Source organism: Lindgomyces ingoldianus, assembly GCF_010093535.1.
Source record: "Lindgomyces ingoldianus strain ATCC 200398 unplaced genomic scaffold BDR25scaffold_11, whole genome shotgun sequence".
Lineage (NCBI taxonomy): Eukaryota > Fungi > Ascomycota > Dothideomycetes > Pleosporales > Lindgomycetaceae > Lindgomyces > Lindgomyces ingoldianus.
In genome coordinates this window covers 331745-343419 of record NW_022985172.1, presented here as the reverse complement: position 1 = coordinate 343419, position 11675 = coordinate 331745, and the positions used below count along the sequence as shown (strand labels likewise).

The following is an 11675-nucleotide window of genomic DNA, read 5'->3' as shown; positions in this document are numbered from 1 at the left end:
GTATTCCCAGGTCTCTGAGTCCCCACGCACTCCCATATGCCTCTGAGTGGATTCATACCGCATTCGGACCCATTGTCTTGCCTGCGCCGCTACAGTCCCTAGACTACCATCTACTAGACTACAGCTTAACAACTAGCAGACCAAATCTCCTAGAATTTTGCAGGCTCCCTAATAGAGCTAGTCTAAGACAGCTCCTAGATTCTTAGAGTTCTTAGACAACAGCTAGTTAAGTTAGAGTAAGTAGGTAATTAGGCTAACTGCCTTTATAGCTAAAGCTTAACAACAACACAACAGAATTAGCTAGAATTTAGAATAGTATAAAAATAGGCTTATCTTAGATAGGCCTTAAATTCTAATAATAATATATTATGTAGTTAGGGAGTCGCATTAAGGTGCAGTTGTAGGGTTATTATAATGCCCTGCGCAGGACTTAGTAACGCAGTACTTTGCTAAATCTTGTTAGAAACAGGTTATAAAAATAATAGAATATAGCTAGAGACTTTCTCTATTACCTATTAAAATCTAAGCTAGTTTAGACGTATAGTGGTAGAGCTACAATAATTCTTAGTTAAGCTGGTGCATAGTAGAGGAGGTTTAGATCCACAAAATTACCTAAAAAATCACAAAAGTCCCTTAGACAGCTAGGGAGAGAAAGCCTTTCTTATACCCTTATTAGCTAGAGAGATGGGGCTTGCGCCACTAAGGCTACTAGCCAGGGTTCTAATTGACTAGCAGGGGCTTGCCCCTGTCGAGGCTCTCTCCCCATCCCGTCTGAGCTTGCTGAGATAAATGATGGGCTTCTATTGCACAGCCTCACTAGGCATCAGCAACTATCTCCTGTGTCGTTAAATCTATCATTGAAGAGCCGATAGTTCTCTTCTTCCTCGCTTAATCTTGTTTGTCTTGGTGTTCGCTATGGCAGCTCCCCGTGAACAATGTGCACACGAAGCCTTGCAACTAGAGCCTTCAACCTTCGCTGAAAAAGCCGGATTCGAACGATCCAATGTCCACCGAAGGATAGCGGCAACTACAAAATCTGGAAAGAGACTGGCCTCTGCGCAGGTTTCCAATGTTGCATTGCCCTCCACTTTCCCTGGACCTTTGGTATTGCCTAACGATGATTTGGCTTTGGATCCTAAATGGCCTCCACAAAGTTTCAGATCCTGGCTGCTTGAGAAACAGCGCAACAAGCCTACAAGCCAGCGACAGACGTTCTACATTGCTGCCGTCCCTGAGATTCCAGCTAATATGGCTTTCATGAAAGAATGGGTCAGGCCAAACAACGTTTTGAAGGGATCAAGAAAGCCAAAGGCATCTTCAGTGGGGGATTTTGCCTCACCTGAAATTGGAAACTTTGTCGACTACTTGGGCGCTTTTTACCGCGGTATTTCTGTGAAACGCTTCCCTGGACGCCTCCGCTTCGTACCATGGGAAGAGAAGAAATACACGAAGTCCAGCGGCACCCCAAAGGATGTCGGGCTAGCCTATGGCGATGAAAGCGTCCGCATCCGTGTCCGACCTTCACCTGACGGAGTATTCAATGTGCAATTGAATCTCAACGACATACTTGATGCGGCTCTGCAAATCCTACCTGAAGATGCGTACTCCATCATGATTCTAACGGATCATGATATATACGAGGACGAGGACGATGACTACTGTTGCGGACGAGCGTATGGAGGAAGTCGCATCGCAGTAGTATCAACCGCTAGATATCATCCGAGCCTCGACAAGAGTGCGGGAATTGACCATGCGCATATGTGGCCAGCTTCTCATTGCAAGAAATATGTAGACGGACTGTGTGCTGCAGACGCACTCGAGAAACCCAAGGCAAAGAAAACCAAAATTGTGGAAACTCCTGACTTTGAGGCTACCCTTTCTGCTTCTCCAATACGCGAAGCTATTGACTCCGCTGCAGCGGTTCTCCCACCTTTGTCAAAAGAGGAGTTTGTAGCCCTCTGGTTCTCACGTCTCGCCCGAACAGTTGCTCATGAGCTCGGCCACTGTCTTGGGATGGACCACTGCGTCTACTATGCGTGCAACATGCAAGGAACGGCTGGGATGGCGGAAGATATACGACAGCCGCCATATTTGTGTCCCGTTTGTCTAAGCAAAGTCTCGTACGCGGTGGCTTGCGAGTTGCAGGGTGGAAGTGAAGACGAGAAGCGGAAATATATGAGGCAGAGATATGAAGATCTCATTAAATATTGTGATACATTGAAAAATGTTGGATTGTTTGCAGGATATGGAGCTTGGCTTAACATGAGGCTTAAGCAGATGGAACAGGAGTAGCAGCTAACTAAAGCAAGTGAAGAGTCCTCTCTAACAATGCCCGCCTATATGTCAAGGTTTGCTTTCTCTAAAACATATCCCGTATATATTGAGAACTGACACCGAGGTCGTGCGTAGGTTGTGGTGCTATAGGATCATCTCCTTGAAAGAGCACATATATAGGGTGATGCACAATCTAGCTCCATCTACTTCCACTCTCTTCTAGCAGCTTGAAGTGACCGTGTCTTCTCTTGGAGCCGGAAAATACATGATCCGTTCACGTTAATCCTGAAACTCTGCATAGAGACTCCGTACGTTGTCCGATTGCTTCATTCACTCTCTTTCACGACGGGATAAGAGATTTCACGCTCATTGACCTACCCTTCCGCCACCGCTTCCTTCCAGAAGCTGTGTTCGAACTGCCTTCACATCCACCGATATCAAACCCTCTAGCCCTCGTCGAATGTTCTATCAGGATGTCGAAATCCGGTTCATTTCCGAAGCCTGGAGATAACAAGGCTTTTCGCGCGCAGTTTAGCATAACACAATTAGAAGACTTCGCCCACCTCTTTATAGGGCCACTTTCTGACATACTCCTCATCTGCCTCGACGCCACGATCCACGAGATCGAGCCACGAGAAATAAGTGAATTGGGCATCACTTTAGTTGATAGCCGCGATATTAAGACCTCCGCTGAAATCTCCTACGCTAAGATAATCGCGACTACCATGGTACCCATGCACTTCCGCATCCGCGAGTACGGCCATTTACGAAACCGGCGATACGGTCACCACAACCCAGAAAACTTCCGGTTCGGGACGACGAAGTGGGTGACTAAGACCCAGGGTCCGAACATCCTTAAAGAGATTCTAGGCCAGAAAGCAAACCCAAGTAGTCCAAATCCAAAGGCGCCGCTCCGCCCTATTGTTGTCCTAGGCCACGCGATACACGACACTATTCGCAAGCTACACTGGAAGTACAGTATCAACATCGAGGTGATGGATCACGTCGTGGGAATCTTAGATACGCAAGACCTTGCGCGGGAAACAGGAAGATCTGGAGCATCAAACATTAGTCTACGGAAACTAGCTGGGGTTATGGGTATGGATATCAGCTGTGCTTCCAATAGCGGGGATAGCGCTGCTTGCGCCATGCTCTGCGCAGGCATCATGGTTCAGGATGCTGTGCCAGAGCCAGACCGTGATTGTTTCTCGAAACCACGAGTTCTGGCGGAAAACGAGGCCCAGGTTTGGGAGACTGTTTCACTGGATTACGATCCGCTTGATAGCAAGAATTTCAACGTAGAGGTATCCGAAGAAGTTGAAGACGAAAATGAAAACGTAGATGAAGAAGCCTCCAACCATTCCACAGGATATCGGCTCCGCGGCCGCTCACCCACAATGCACATTCTCGTACACACTAAAGTCGAAGACCTCATACCCGTTGATCCCGCACTAGTGCCATCTCCACAATCTCGTCGTGCTAATTTTGAGCTCTGCAAGGCAGCCGAGTTGCAGGGCCAGCAGAAACCGGCTCCGAGGTGGGGAGTTGCTGTTTATTGTTTGCGGTGTAATAGGATCAATGATCATGTTGAAGGTGAGTGCGATATCAAGATGAATAAGGTCACCTGCGCGAAGTGCCGGGCGCATAGGCTACCGGTGAGGGTTGTGACTACACATCATACCCTCAGGTGTATGAGGTTTTTGGGGAAGTGATTTCACTCTAGACATAGAGAGGGAGGTGTGTTCTTGAGGAGAAATGTACTGGTAAAAGTAGTTGGGTACGATTCTGCACCTCAAGTGAATCCAGACTTCGTTTTGAAACCAGTAATTGGCCCAAATTCATGGGTTTAATCTTGCATGATATTGAAAGAGGACTTTTTTTTCTATTTTGTAGCAATGGTGAATATAGAGCTATTTTGAGGTAGTTTCATGCCGGAGAGCGGTGATAATATGTTTATGGTTGACTGGTCTGTTGTGCTCCTATCTCATCATATCCTCTAAGCCCTCACCATTTTCATCTACGACTTCAATGAGCATACTTCCCACACAATATATCAAGAGTAAATATTAATGCTCCCTATTAAAATCAAACTCACAGGGTTCCATTTACATTCTTACTCTCGCTATACCCGCTTCGGTTTCTCTTGAAAGCGAAAAGCGTGACTGCGTACCATATATACTATGTAGAGCGGAAAAGTGGGCCGTAATATAGTCCTACAACACTACCGCGCATATTTACCTTTTTAAACCCAAGCTCAGGAGGACTGGGCCTCACGATGTCTGTAGTTGGACGTAGTTAAGATGGTTCCACACTCCCAATCTGTGTTCATTCATGTTGTACCAAAAATTCCCCTGAGTACAATTGAACCGTAGTATACCAGAGTTCATAGTATTGTGTGGACACTATGTAGGTACCCTCTCTGTATTCCCTTTAAGCTCTGCATCCAAAATGACTGATGCTTCCCTGGCGACTAACCATTATTCGTACGGACCACGGGACTTCAGATCAATGCAAAATAGCCAGATTGTTCTTGACATTGAAACAATCCTTAAAATATTGCAAATCTTGAGTCACCAACTGCCCAAACAAAGAGACCGGTGCTCCGTCAACTCTGCCCTTCCATAGTTAGCTCATGTTTACTCTAACATTGGGTGACTTTTGCACCTACCGACTGCATAGCCGCTTAGTCTTTTCAATCATACCAGAAAGACTCGTCAGTTATTTCACCCACGCGTTCCTTCCAGTCTTCGATCTGGACCCACGCATTATGCGGGCTGCCACATCCAGATTCATAACCATAGGAACCCGCATCGTTACCACACCGTACGACTAAGTGGCTGTCCATAACATGGGTGCCATGCCTATGCAAAGCCTTGTAGACCTGGGCGGCATTGTCTTTGTCGGGACTCTTATCTTTGAGCAACTTGCGTTGGATACCCTCAACGAATGCTACAGTGCTCGGAATGGCAGACCTCGAGAAATTGATGTCATACCATGGCCAGCATTGGATGACCAGGCGTAAGCTCTGTATTGATTCCAACTTGTACAGGCCTTTCACCCATGGCAGGTCCCGTTCGATAGAATCAAAGTTGATTTCGAGTCCTTCTGGCACGGATCCGTGCACCGTGAGACCAAAGTGGCGCAATGGCAGGCGTTGCAACTCCTTGACGAGAATCATCCAAAAATGATTGGAAGGAACTGTCACTAACACGGCGCGGTCTTTCGTATAGTCCCAACAAGTGAACGGTGGTGGGGCGTTCATGTCGAGGTGCAACGAGCGAAGCGAGTCGAAAGCACGCGGTTGATCGCTGAGGAACGTGAGTGGTGCAAAACACATGTCCTCCCACCGAGCCTCAAAGGAGAAGAGATTTTCCTCGAAGAAGACCCCTATTGCCTCATGGTAGATTTGCTTGTTCGCCAGAAGTAGGCTGATGTTGATGCTCGATGTTACCTCATCGATTTCATAGCTGGCACGATACCGCTTCACACCACCTCCATTCCGGCTTCGCTGGTCGTAACGGAGGGTTGTCATCGGGTCCGCTATCCACACGGCTCTCTTTCGAACCGGTCTGGCCAAGGTTGGCATGTTCCGAAAATGGGTACGAAAGTTATGGGGAAGGGTGTTAACGTCGCCGTAGGTCTCGAGTTGCTTCTCGGAACGAGAGGTGATAACGATACGTCCCTTTACGAGAGTGTGGCGATAAACCTCATTGCGTAGCTCGCCCGGGAGATCGAGGAAAGTTAGGACTTTCTTTGGTCCATTATTCTTGACAACACTTCCCTGTCGCGCACGCTTTGGGGGTGGAAGTCCACCCCCATCACGGCGCTTGAGGTTGATCTTGCCCTTTTTTACCACCATGGCGATACGTGGGGTCACGCTTTGTCGCTAGGTCGGATTACAACAAAGGAGACGCGGCTTTAGTTGACCTGGTAAGAGTTTGCTTGTTGATATAGTTCCCGGCAAGCGCCAAGAACGCTAGCACGCAAACGTGAACCTCGAAAAGCACTCCCACGTGCAGAGGCAGATCTCAAAGATTTTCTCTGCTCTATGGGTGACTAATAGTACCCCAGGTTAGATGCACCGCTATATTCTGTTTCACTTAATGGTGGCATAATCGTTCTATGTCTTGCATAGATCCACAAATACAGCCCTTATCAGCGTTTCCATCAGGAAGTAGTACGATTCGACTCAGGCTTTCTAGACAAGTTACGTCTCACTTATCATATACTTTTGTTTGCTTCACCTAACAGCAGGGGTTAATACAATTAAGTTACAGTTTAATTAAAGCTGCTTATACTTCTTAACTTTTCACTAAAAGTTACAACGTAACTGTTAAAGCTTTTAGAGTAGCAGGGTCCCCCTTACTCTTAATATAGCACGTAAGGTTATTTAATTTGCTAAAAACAACCTTATAACGTAGCTAGTTCTTCTAGAGTTGTAAAGCTTTAATTATAAAGCCTAAGAGATAATTACAGTTACAAGTAACTGTCCTTTTCCCCCTGCTAAAGGCTCTCTTGCAGTCGCTCTCGCAGTCACAGCTTATAGAGGGTATACATAGGAAATTAAGTGCCATCTTAAAGAGTACAGGATAGTCGCGCTAACCAACCTAGAGCCACTAATCTAGAGGTTCTCTATACAAGGAACTGTTATCTTTTGCTATAATAAGGTTGTCTAAAAGGTTGTTGTAGTACAGGGCAAGCTCTAAGGCTACACTAACACGTAAATAGTGGCATAAACACGTTCCCCTAGCCCTCACGCGCGTTAGAGACTGCAACCTTAAAATAGTCTACCTTAATTATATACTGCTCACTTTTAAGCCTTATTAATTAAATTGTAACAGTTAAAAATGTAGTTACGTTTGTTTGCCTTACGTGATTGTAGGTAGAGCAAAAGTATTAATCGTACTACTTCCTGTTGGAAACGCTGGCCCTTATTGTATAGTCACATAACAGTCCTCGCTCTATATAAAGTCACTTTTTTGCAATCATTTCAATTTGTTCCAACTGAATCCCCAACTCCAACACATACTACACAGTCCAACTTCTCTGCATCTACAAGTGTCTTCTAGCTGCCGTTGAAGCAAACTCCACCGAAATATAATTGTTCCCGCCAAACCCAACGATGCATTCTATAACGACCGATGTGCGTTTTGTTGGGGTTCATACGGTGACGAAGATAACCCATCTCATGCAGTCGTTCGCATCCTTCCATGCTGGCATGTCTTCGGCGAGTCCCGTGTCTAGGACTGTATTCAAAATAGCGCGCATTCAGATTGGTGTAGCTTCGAACGAGTCTTTATCGCCCTGAACACAAACTCATAGTTGGGTTATTAGCTGCAATACTCTTCATCGCACACTTGGATGTGTGGGGCTTAGTTCACAAGCACTTTCTCTCCTCTCAAACTCTCGTTCTCCTTTCGCTGCAGCAGCGCGGATTCGTCCTTCGCCATTACTAATGGTTACATGCTACCTAGGTATGCTATTTTATAGAGATCTGCACTTCTGCCAGTAATCCTAATTCATATTTCACGGTGGAATAATGCCGAGACTTCCATGAATCCTAGTGGAGCTGTTCGTGTCGACCATGGACGTTTTATATTGTTACTGACCAAGTTCCGATATAAGAAGTACAATTCCCACGAGCGAAAGGTTGACCTTTTGCTCTGGCTTCACATCCGAACCCATCTTGTAAGTGGACCTCTGGAAGAGTGTAGACCTTTGACAGGCATGAGCCAGTGTCGTTCGTCGATAGATCGCTTCGTTTCAAAACTAATTACCGGATTCAACACTCTTAGGGCCTTCGTGATGATGGGAATGCACCTAGCTAGGAGTCTGCTGTCCCGCCTGTGGAGGTGGTTGCTGTCCAGCAAGTGTGTAATTTTGCGACCTAGCAAGTAGAGGGTTCTGCTGCACACCCTGTGGAGGGGTTTGCCGGGCAGCGTATGCCCGGTCCTACTCTTCGATGCGCCGATTTTCTACTCCTTGCGCACTTCACTGGTCTTGGGGGGACAATTCTGCAATTAGATCAATCTGCCCGCCACGGCGGATGAGCTCGCTCTCCCACTCTGTCAATTGACTTGTCTTTTTTATTCGCACGAATAAATCATACCTCGGATTTTTTGTTCCCCCCTTCTTCATGATCTTACGATTCGTAGAAGTATGCTACACACGCTTTAAAGGCATTCGTGCCAAACAAGGGGTCAGAGCTGAGAATGACCGGGACCGTTAGATGTTCAACGACGTGGAAATCGCAGATGTAGGTGTCGGAAGATGTTGAATCGGAACCAAAATCTCGCCCCCCAGCATCTTGGTTTATTTTTTGTAGGGATTGCTGCCGTTCTGGACTCTGTTCAGGGGCTTCATGATGCTCTCCGAACGTCCATTCTGCGTCAGACACAATACCACAAGTATCCATCGTGGAGCCGTCCATGGATTGCAGACTGGCGATGAGATCCAGATCTAGAGGATCATTGAGGACATGAATATAGCAAAATCCTTCAATATAACATTGACGTGTATGTCTGTATCAGGAGAGTCCGAGACAAAGTGCCCGTTGATCGTCCCATGCACCTGCTGATGTGGCTGGCCAATAAGACAGGTTTGGGCTTTTGAGAGGGAAGTCGCTTCCATAGTCCCCTTGAGCCATCCTATGTGCTTCCGAAGAGTTTCGGTGGAATTGAGGAATTTACTACCAAGGACTACATTATGGATGCAACCTGGCAGAACAGCAAATTCAACATGATAGGTAGCTCTCTCACCCTCAAATACAACTAGAGACGTCAAATTCCCCAATGAAATTATGAATTTACCGGAAGGGAGCGTGATTGTCCGGCTAGTGGTGTTTTGGATGGAGAGTCCCTCTCGACGGACAAATTCTTCGGAAACAATGTTCAATGTAGAGTAACTATCTGGAAACGCAGTAATTCCAGCGGTCCGTATATATCCCGGAATGTAGTGCTCGTACTGGGATACGTCCCTAAGAGTCCAGAATTGGGGTGATGAATCAATGCACTGCGAGTTCCTTCGAATCGGAATCGGGTAGTTGTTTACCAAATCTGGAGGGAAATCGTGATAATGTATCCGTATAGCTTCTATTCTCCGGAGTACTTTGCTACAGCCACTCACTTCGTGCGTGAAGCGCGGCTGGGTTTCTTTCTGCTAGAGTTCGTAATGCCGGCGCACATTGCTTCTCGCATATTCCCCAGCGAACGGAATAGGACAGTTAGGAAAAATGCATGCTAAAGCTCTGCCATTGTCAACTGAAGCTTCTTCTATGGTCTGCGAAGGCCTTGGTAGCTCAAGCAATCTACTCAATATGAGTGTAGTCCAACCCTTAGCAGAGAATCACACACTTGAATTAGTGACTCTAAAGAGCCAGCAGTAGAAAATACATTGTTCATCGCAATAAATCGCGAGATCCTGGAGCCAAAACAGATGTAACGGAAGAAGGGTAAAGATCTCCCTACGGTGAATGAAGACAGCGTGGATATGGCGATTAAGCACTGAAATTGACTAATACTCGGTAAGGCGAAAAATGAACTTTGGAGGGAGAGACAACCGGTGATCAGGAATGTCGCAAAACTAAGTGTAGAAACCGAAGCATGACATGATATCAGTAGTTCGGAGGAAGCCTCAATAACCACTCTACTGCGACGGATATATACAGGAGAGGAAGTGTTTGCGTTGTCTTTTCCAGGACTTCAGTGCAGCCTTGCCCACACCCCCTAAGTTATGGCACCACATGACAATAAGCAACAACATTAAAATAAAAGGAGCGAATACGTCTTCAGCCGCTGCTACATCCGTTTTCGATGATGCAAGCATTAAACGGAAGTTCAGTCCAAGAAAAAGCAGCGCAGATTCCGGGTGGCTATCCCAGCCTTACATTCTGGATTGCACACGATCCAGACAATGAGTCCTACATCTTCCGAAGCTCGAAATACTGAGCGCACGCAATCTACTTAGTCTCCAGGGTCAGGTGATTGATCTTGAATCCTGATTAGATCGCTAAGACCAGGCTACAAGGTCCAGCGAAGATTTCTAGGTCCGGCAGTCCATGAGGCGCTGGGAAACATTCGAAGAGTATACGAAGGATTCGAATCGACCAGAACATGAGCGAATGAATCTTGACAAAGAACTAAAAGATAAGATAAAATAATATCGTGAGCAAATCCCGTGCAGTGTACTGTCTTGCCCTTCTGACATCTTAGAGATGAGGCGCTCCTCCAAACCCAGGTCTGCAACCTCGACCAACCTAGCAGCCGTGTGTTGAAGACCTTTCGCTCCTTCTTTACAAAGCCCAACCCTATCATTACCGGAAAAGCCAAATACATGCTAGACGATTCAAAGGACCTAGTAGCTCTTCGTCCGCCCCTTGACGCCAATCTTCTATCGAAATTCCTCCGCGATTGTTGGTCATTCCAAGCGAAATCATATTCAGACCCTCGCAGTAGCACACAGCAGCTCCCCGAGTTGCATTTAAGATTGGTGGTCGCCATCATCAGTACTTTAGTCGCTGTCGTCCTTTTGATCGGTGCGATCACTAGCCTGTGCTTCGTAAACAGATCCGGGGCGAAATTGGGTATGAGAGCCGGCTTCACCACTCTGTTTGCAGCCAGCGTTGGGTTACTGACGAGTGCAAAACGCCAGGAGATATCTGCCGCGAGCGCCGCCTACGCTGCTATATTGGTAGTTTTCGTGAGCGGGAATTTGGAAGATGGATAAACCTACAGTTCTGAGGGCTATCAATTCCCTTTACAGGATTCTACATCAATATTAGAGATTGGATGTAAACAAGTTTGATATGTTGTACCATAGCGGAATTAGGGTTGATAACTAGATGAGATCGCAACGACCTCCGATAAGACAAGAATGCAGTACGACCTCACAGAATGATGCTGTGGCCATACTAAGAGTTCAACGTTTAAACGAAATCATAGCATGGCACGCAGAAACCTTAAAACACACACATGGCAGGTACCGTCCAGAAGCGGGATAGCGCTTGCCTAAGATAGACTTGTACCATGGTGCTGCGCTGGACGGAGGAGATGCAGATGGAAATTGGGATAGGGGTGATGTAAGTTACGATGTTGCCGGGGAGCGTCCGGACATCTAAACGAGGAAAGAATGCGATGTACGAACATCAAAAACATTCACGGACTCAGTACATTGGTAAAATGCTACCTGACTCGGTTTTATTGCTCCTCATTTTGAATCATAACCTGGATCCTTCATTCCTTTTGACGAGATAGATACTACAGGTCCTCACTTCATCCCCATTTCCCCCCGTCATATATCAACCCAGAGCGTGATTCACCCTTAGAACCCCCTTCCAACTCCACGGCATCGACCTGGATACCTAGGTATGACAGTTCTATTTTCCGTACCTGTAGTGAAGATCT

At 46.5% G+C, this 11675-nt stretch overlaps 5 protein-coding genes across 5 annotated transcripts; 3 read left to right on the top strand and 2 right to left on the bottom strand.

Moving 5' to 3' along the window:
* Nucleotides 1-915: 915 nt before the first annotated feature.
* On the top strand, nt 916-2292 carry BDR25DRAFT_283780 (uncharacterized protein; the record flags this gene model as incomplete). The annotated part of the gene is made up of 2 exons (XM_033688079.1): nt 916-2127; nt 2164-2292. The coding sequence occupies 2 exons, from the start codon at nt 916-918 to the stop codon at nt 2290-2292; spliced, it is 1341 nt and encodes a 446-aa protein (XP_033549213.1).
* Nucleotides 2293-2747: 455 nt separating this feature from the next.
* On the top strand, nt 2748-3986 carry BDR25DRAFT_312924 (uncharacterized protein; the record flags this gene model as incomplete). The annotated part of the gene is made up of 1 exon (XM_033691339.1): nt 2748-3986. One exon carries the CDS (start codon nt 2748-2750, stop codon nt 3984-3986), a length of 1239 nt encoding a protein of 412 aa, XP_033549212.1.
* Nucleotides 3987-4966: 980 nt separating this feature from the next.
* BDR25DRAFT_312923 (uncharacterized protein) lies at nt 4967-6133 on the bottom strand (the record flags this gene model as incomplete). The annotated part of the gene is made up of 1 exon (XM_033691338.1): nt 4967-6133. One exon carries the CDS (start codon nt 6131-6133, stop codon nt 4967-4969), a length of 1167 nt encoding a protein of 388 aa, XP_033549211.1.
* A 2283-nt stretch (nt 6134-8416) lies between these two features.
* BDR25DRAFT_312922 (uncharacterized protein) lies at nt 8417-8920 on the bottom strand (the record flags this gene model as incomplete). The annotated part of the gene is made up of 2 exons (XM_033691337.1): nt 8417-8733; nt 8845-8920. 2 exons carry the CDS (start codon nt 8918-8920, stop codon nt 8417-8419), a joined length of 393 nt encoding a protein of 130 aa, XP_033549210.1.
* Nucleotides 8921-10494: 1574 nt separating this feature from the next.
* Nucleotides 10495-10998, top strand: BDR25DRAFT_220410 (uncharacterized protein; the record flags this gene model as incomplete). Its single annotated transcript, XM_033685001.1, has 2 exons — nt 10495-10639; nt 10715-10998. Coding segments are annotated over 2 exons (429 nt in total), but the record flags the coding sequence as incomplete, so codon positions are not given.
* Between the last annotated feature and the right edge of the window lie 677 nt (nt 10999-11675).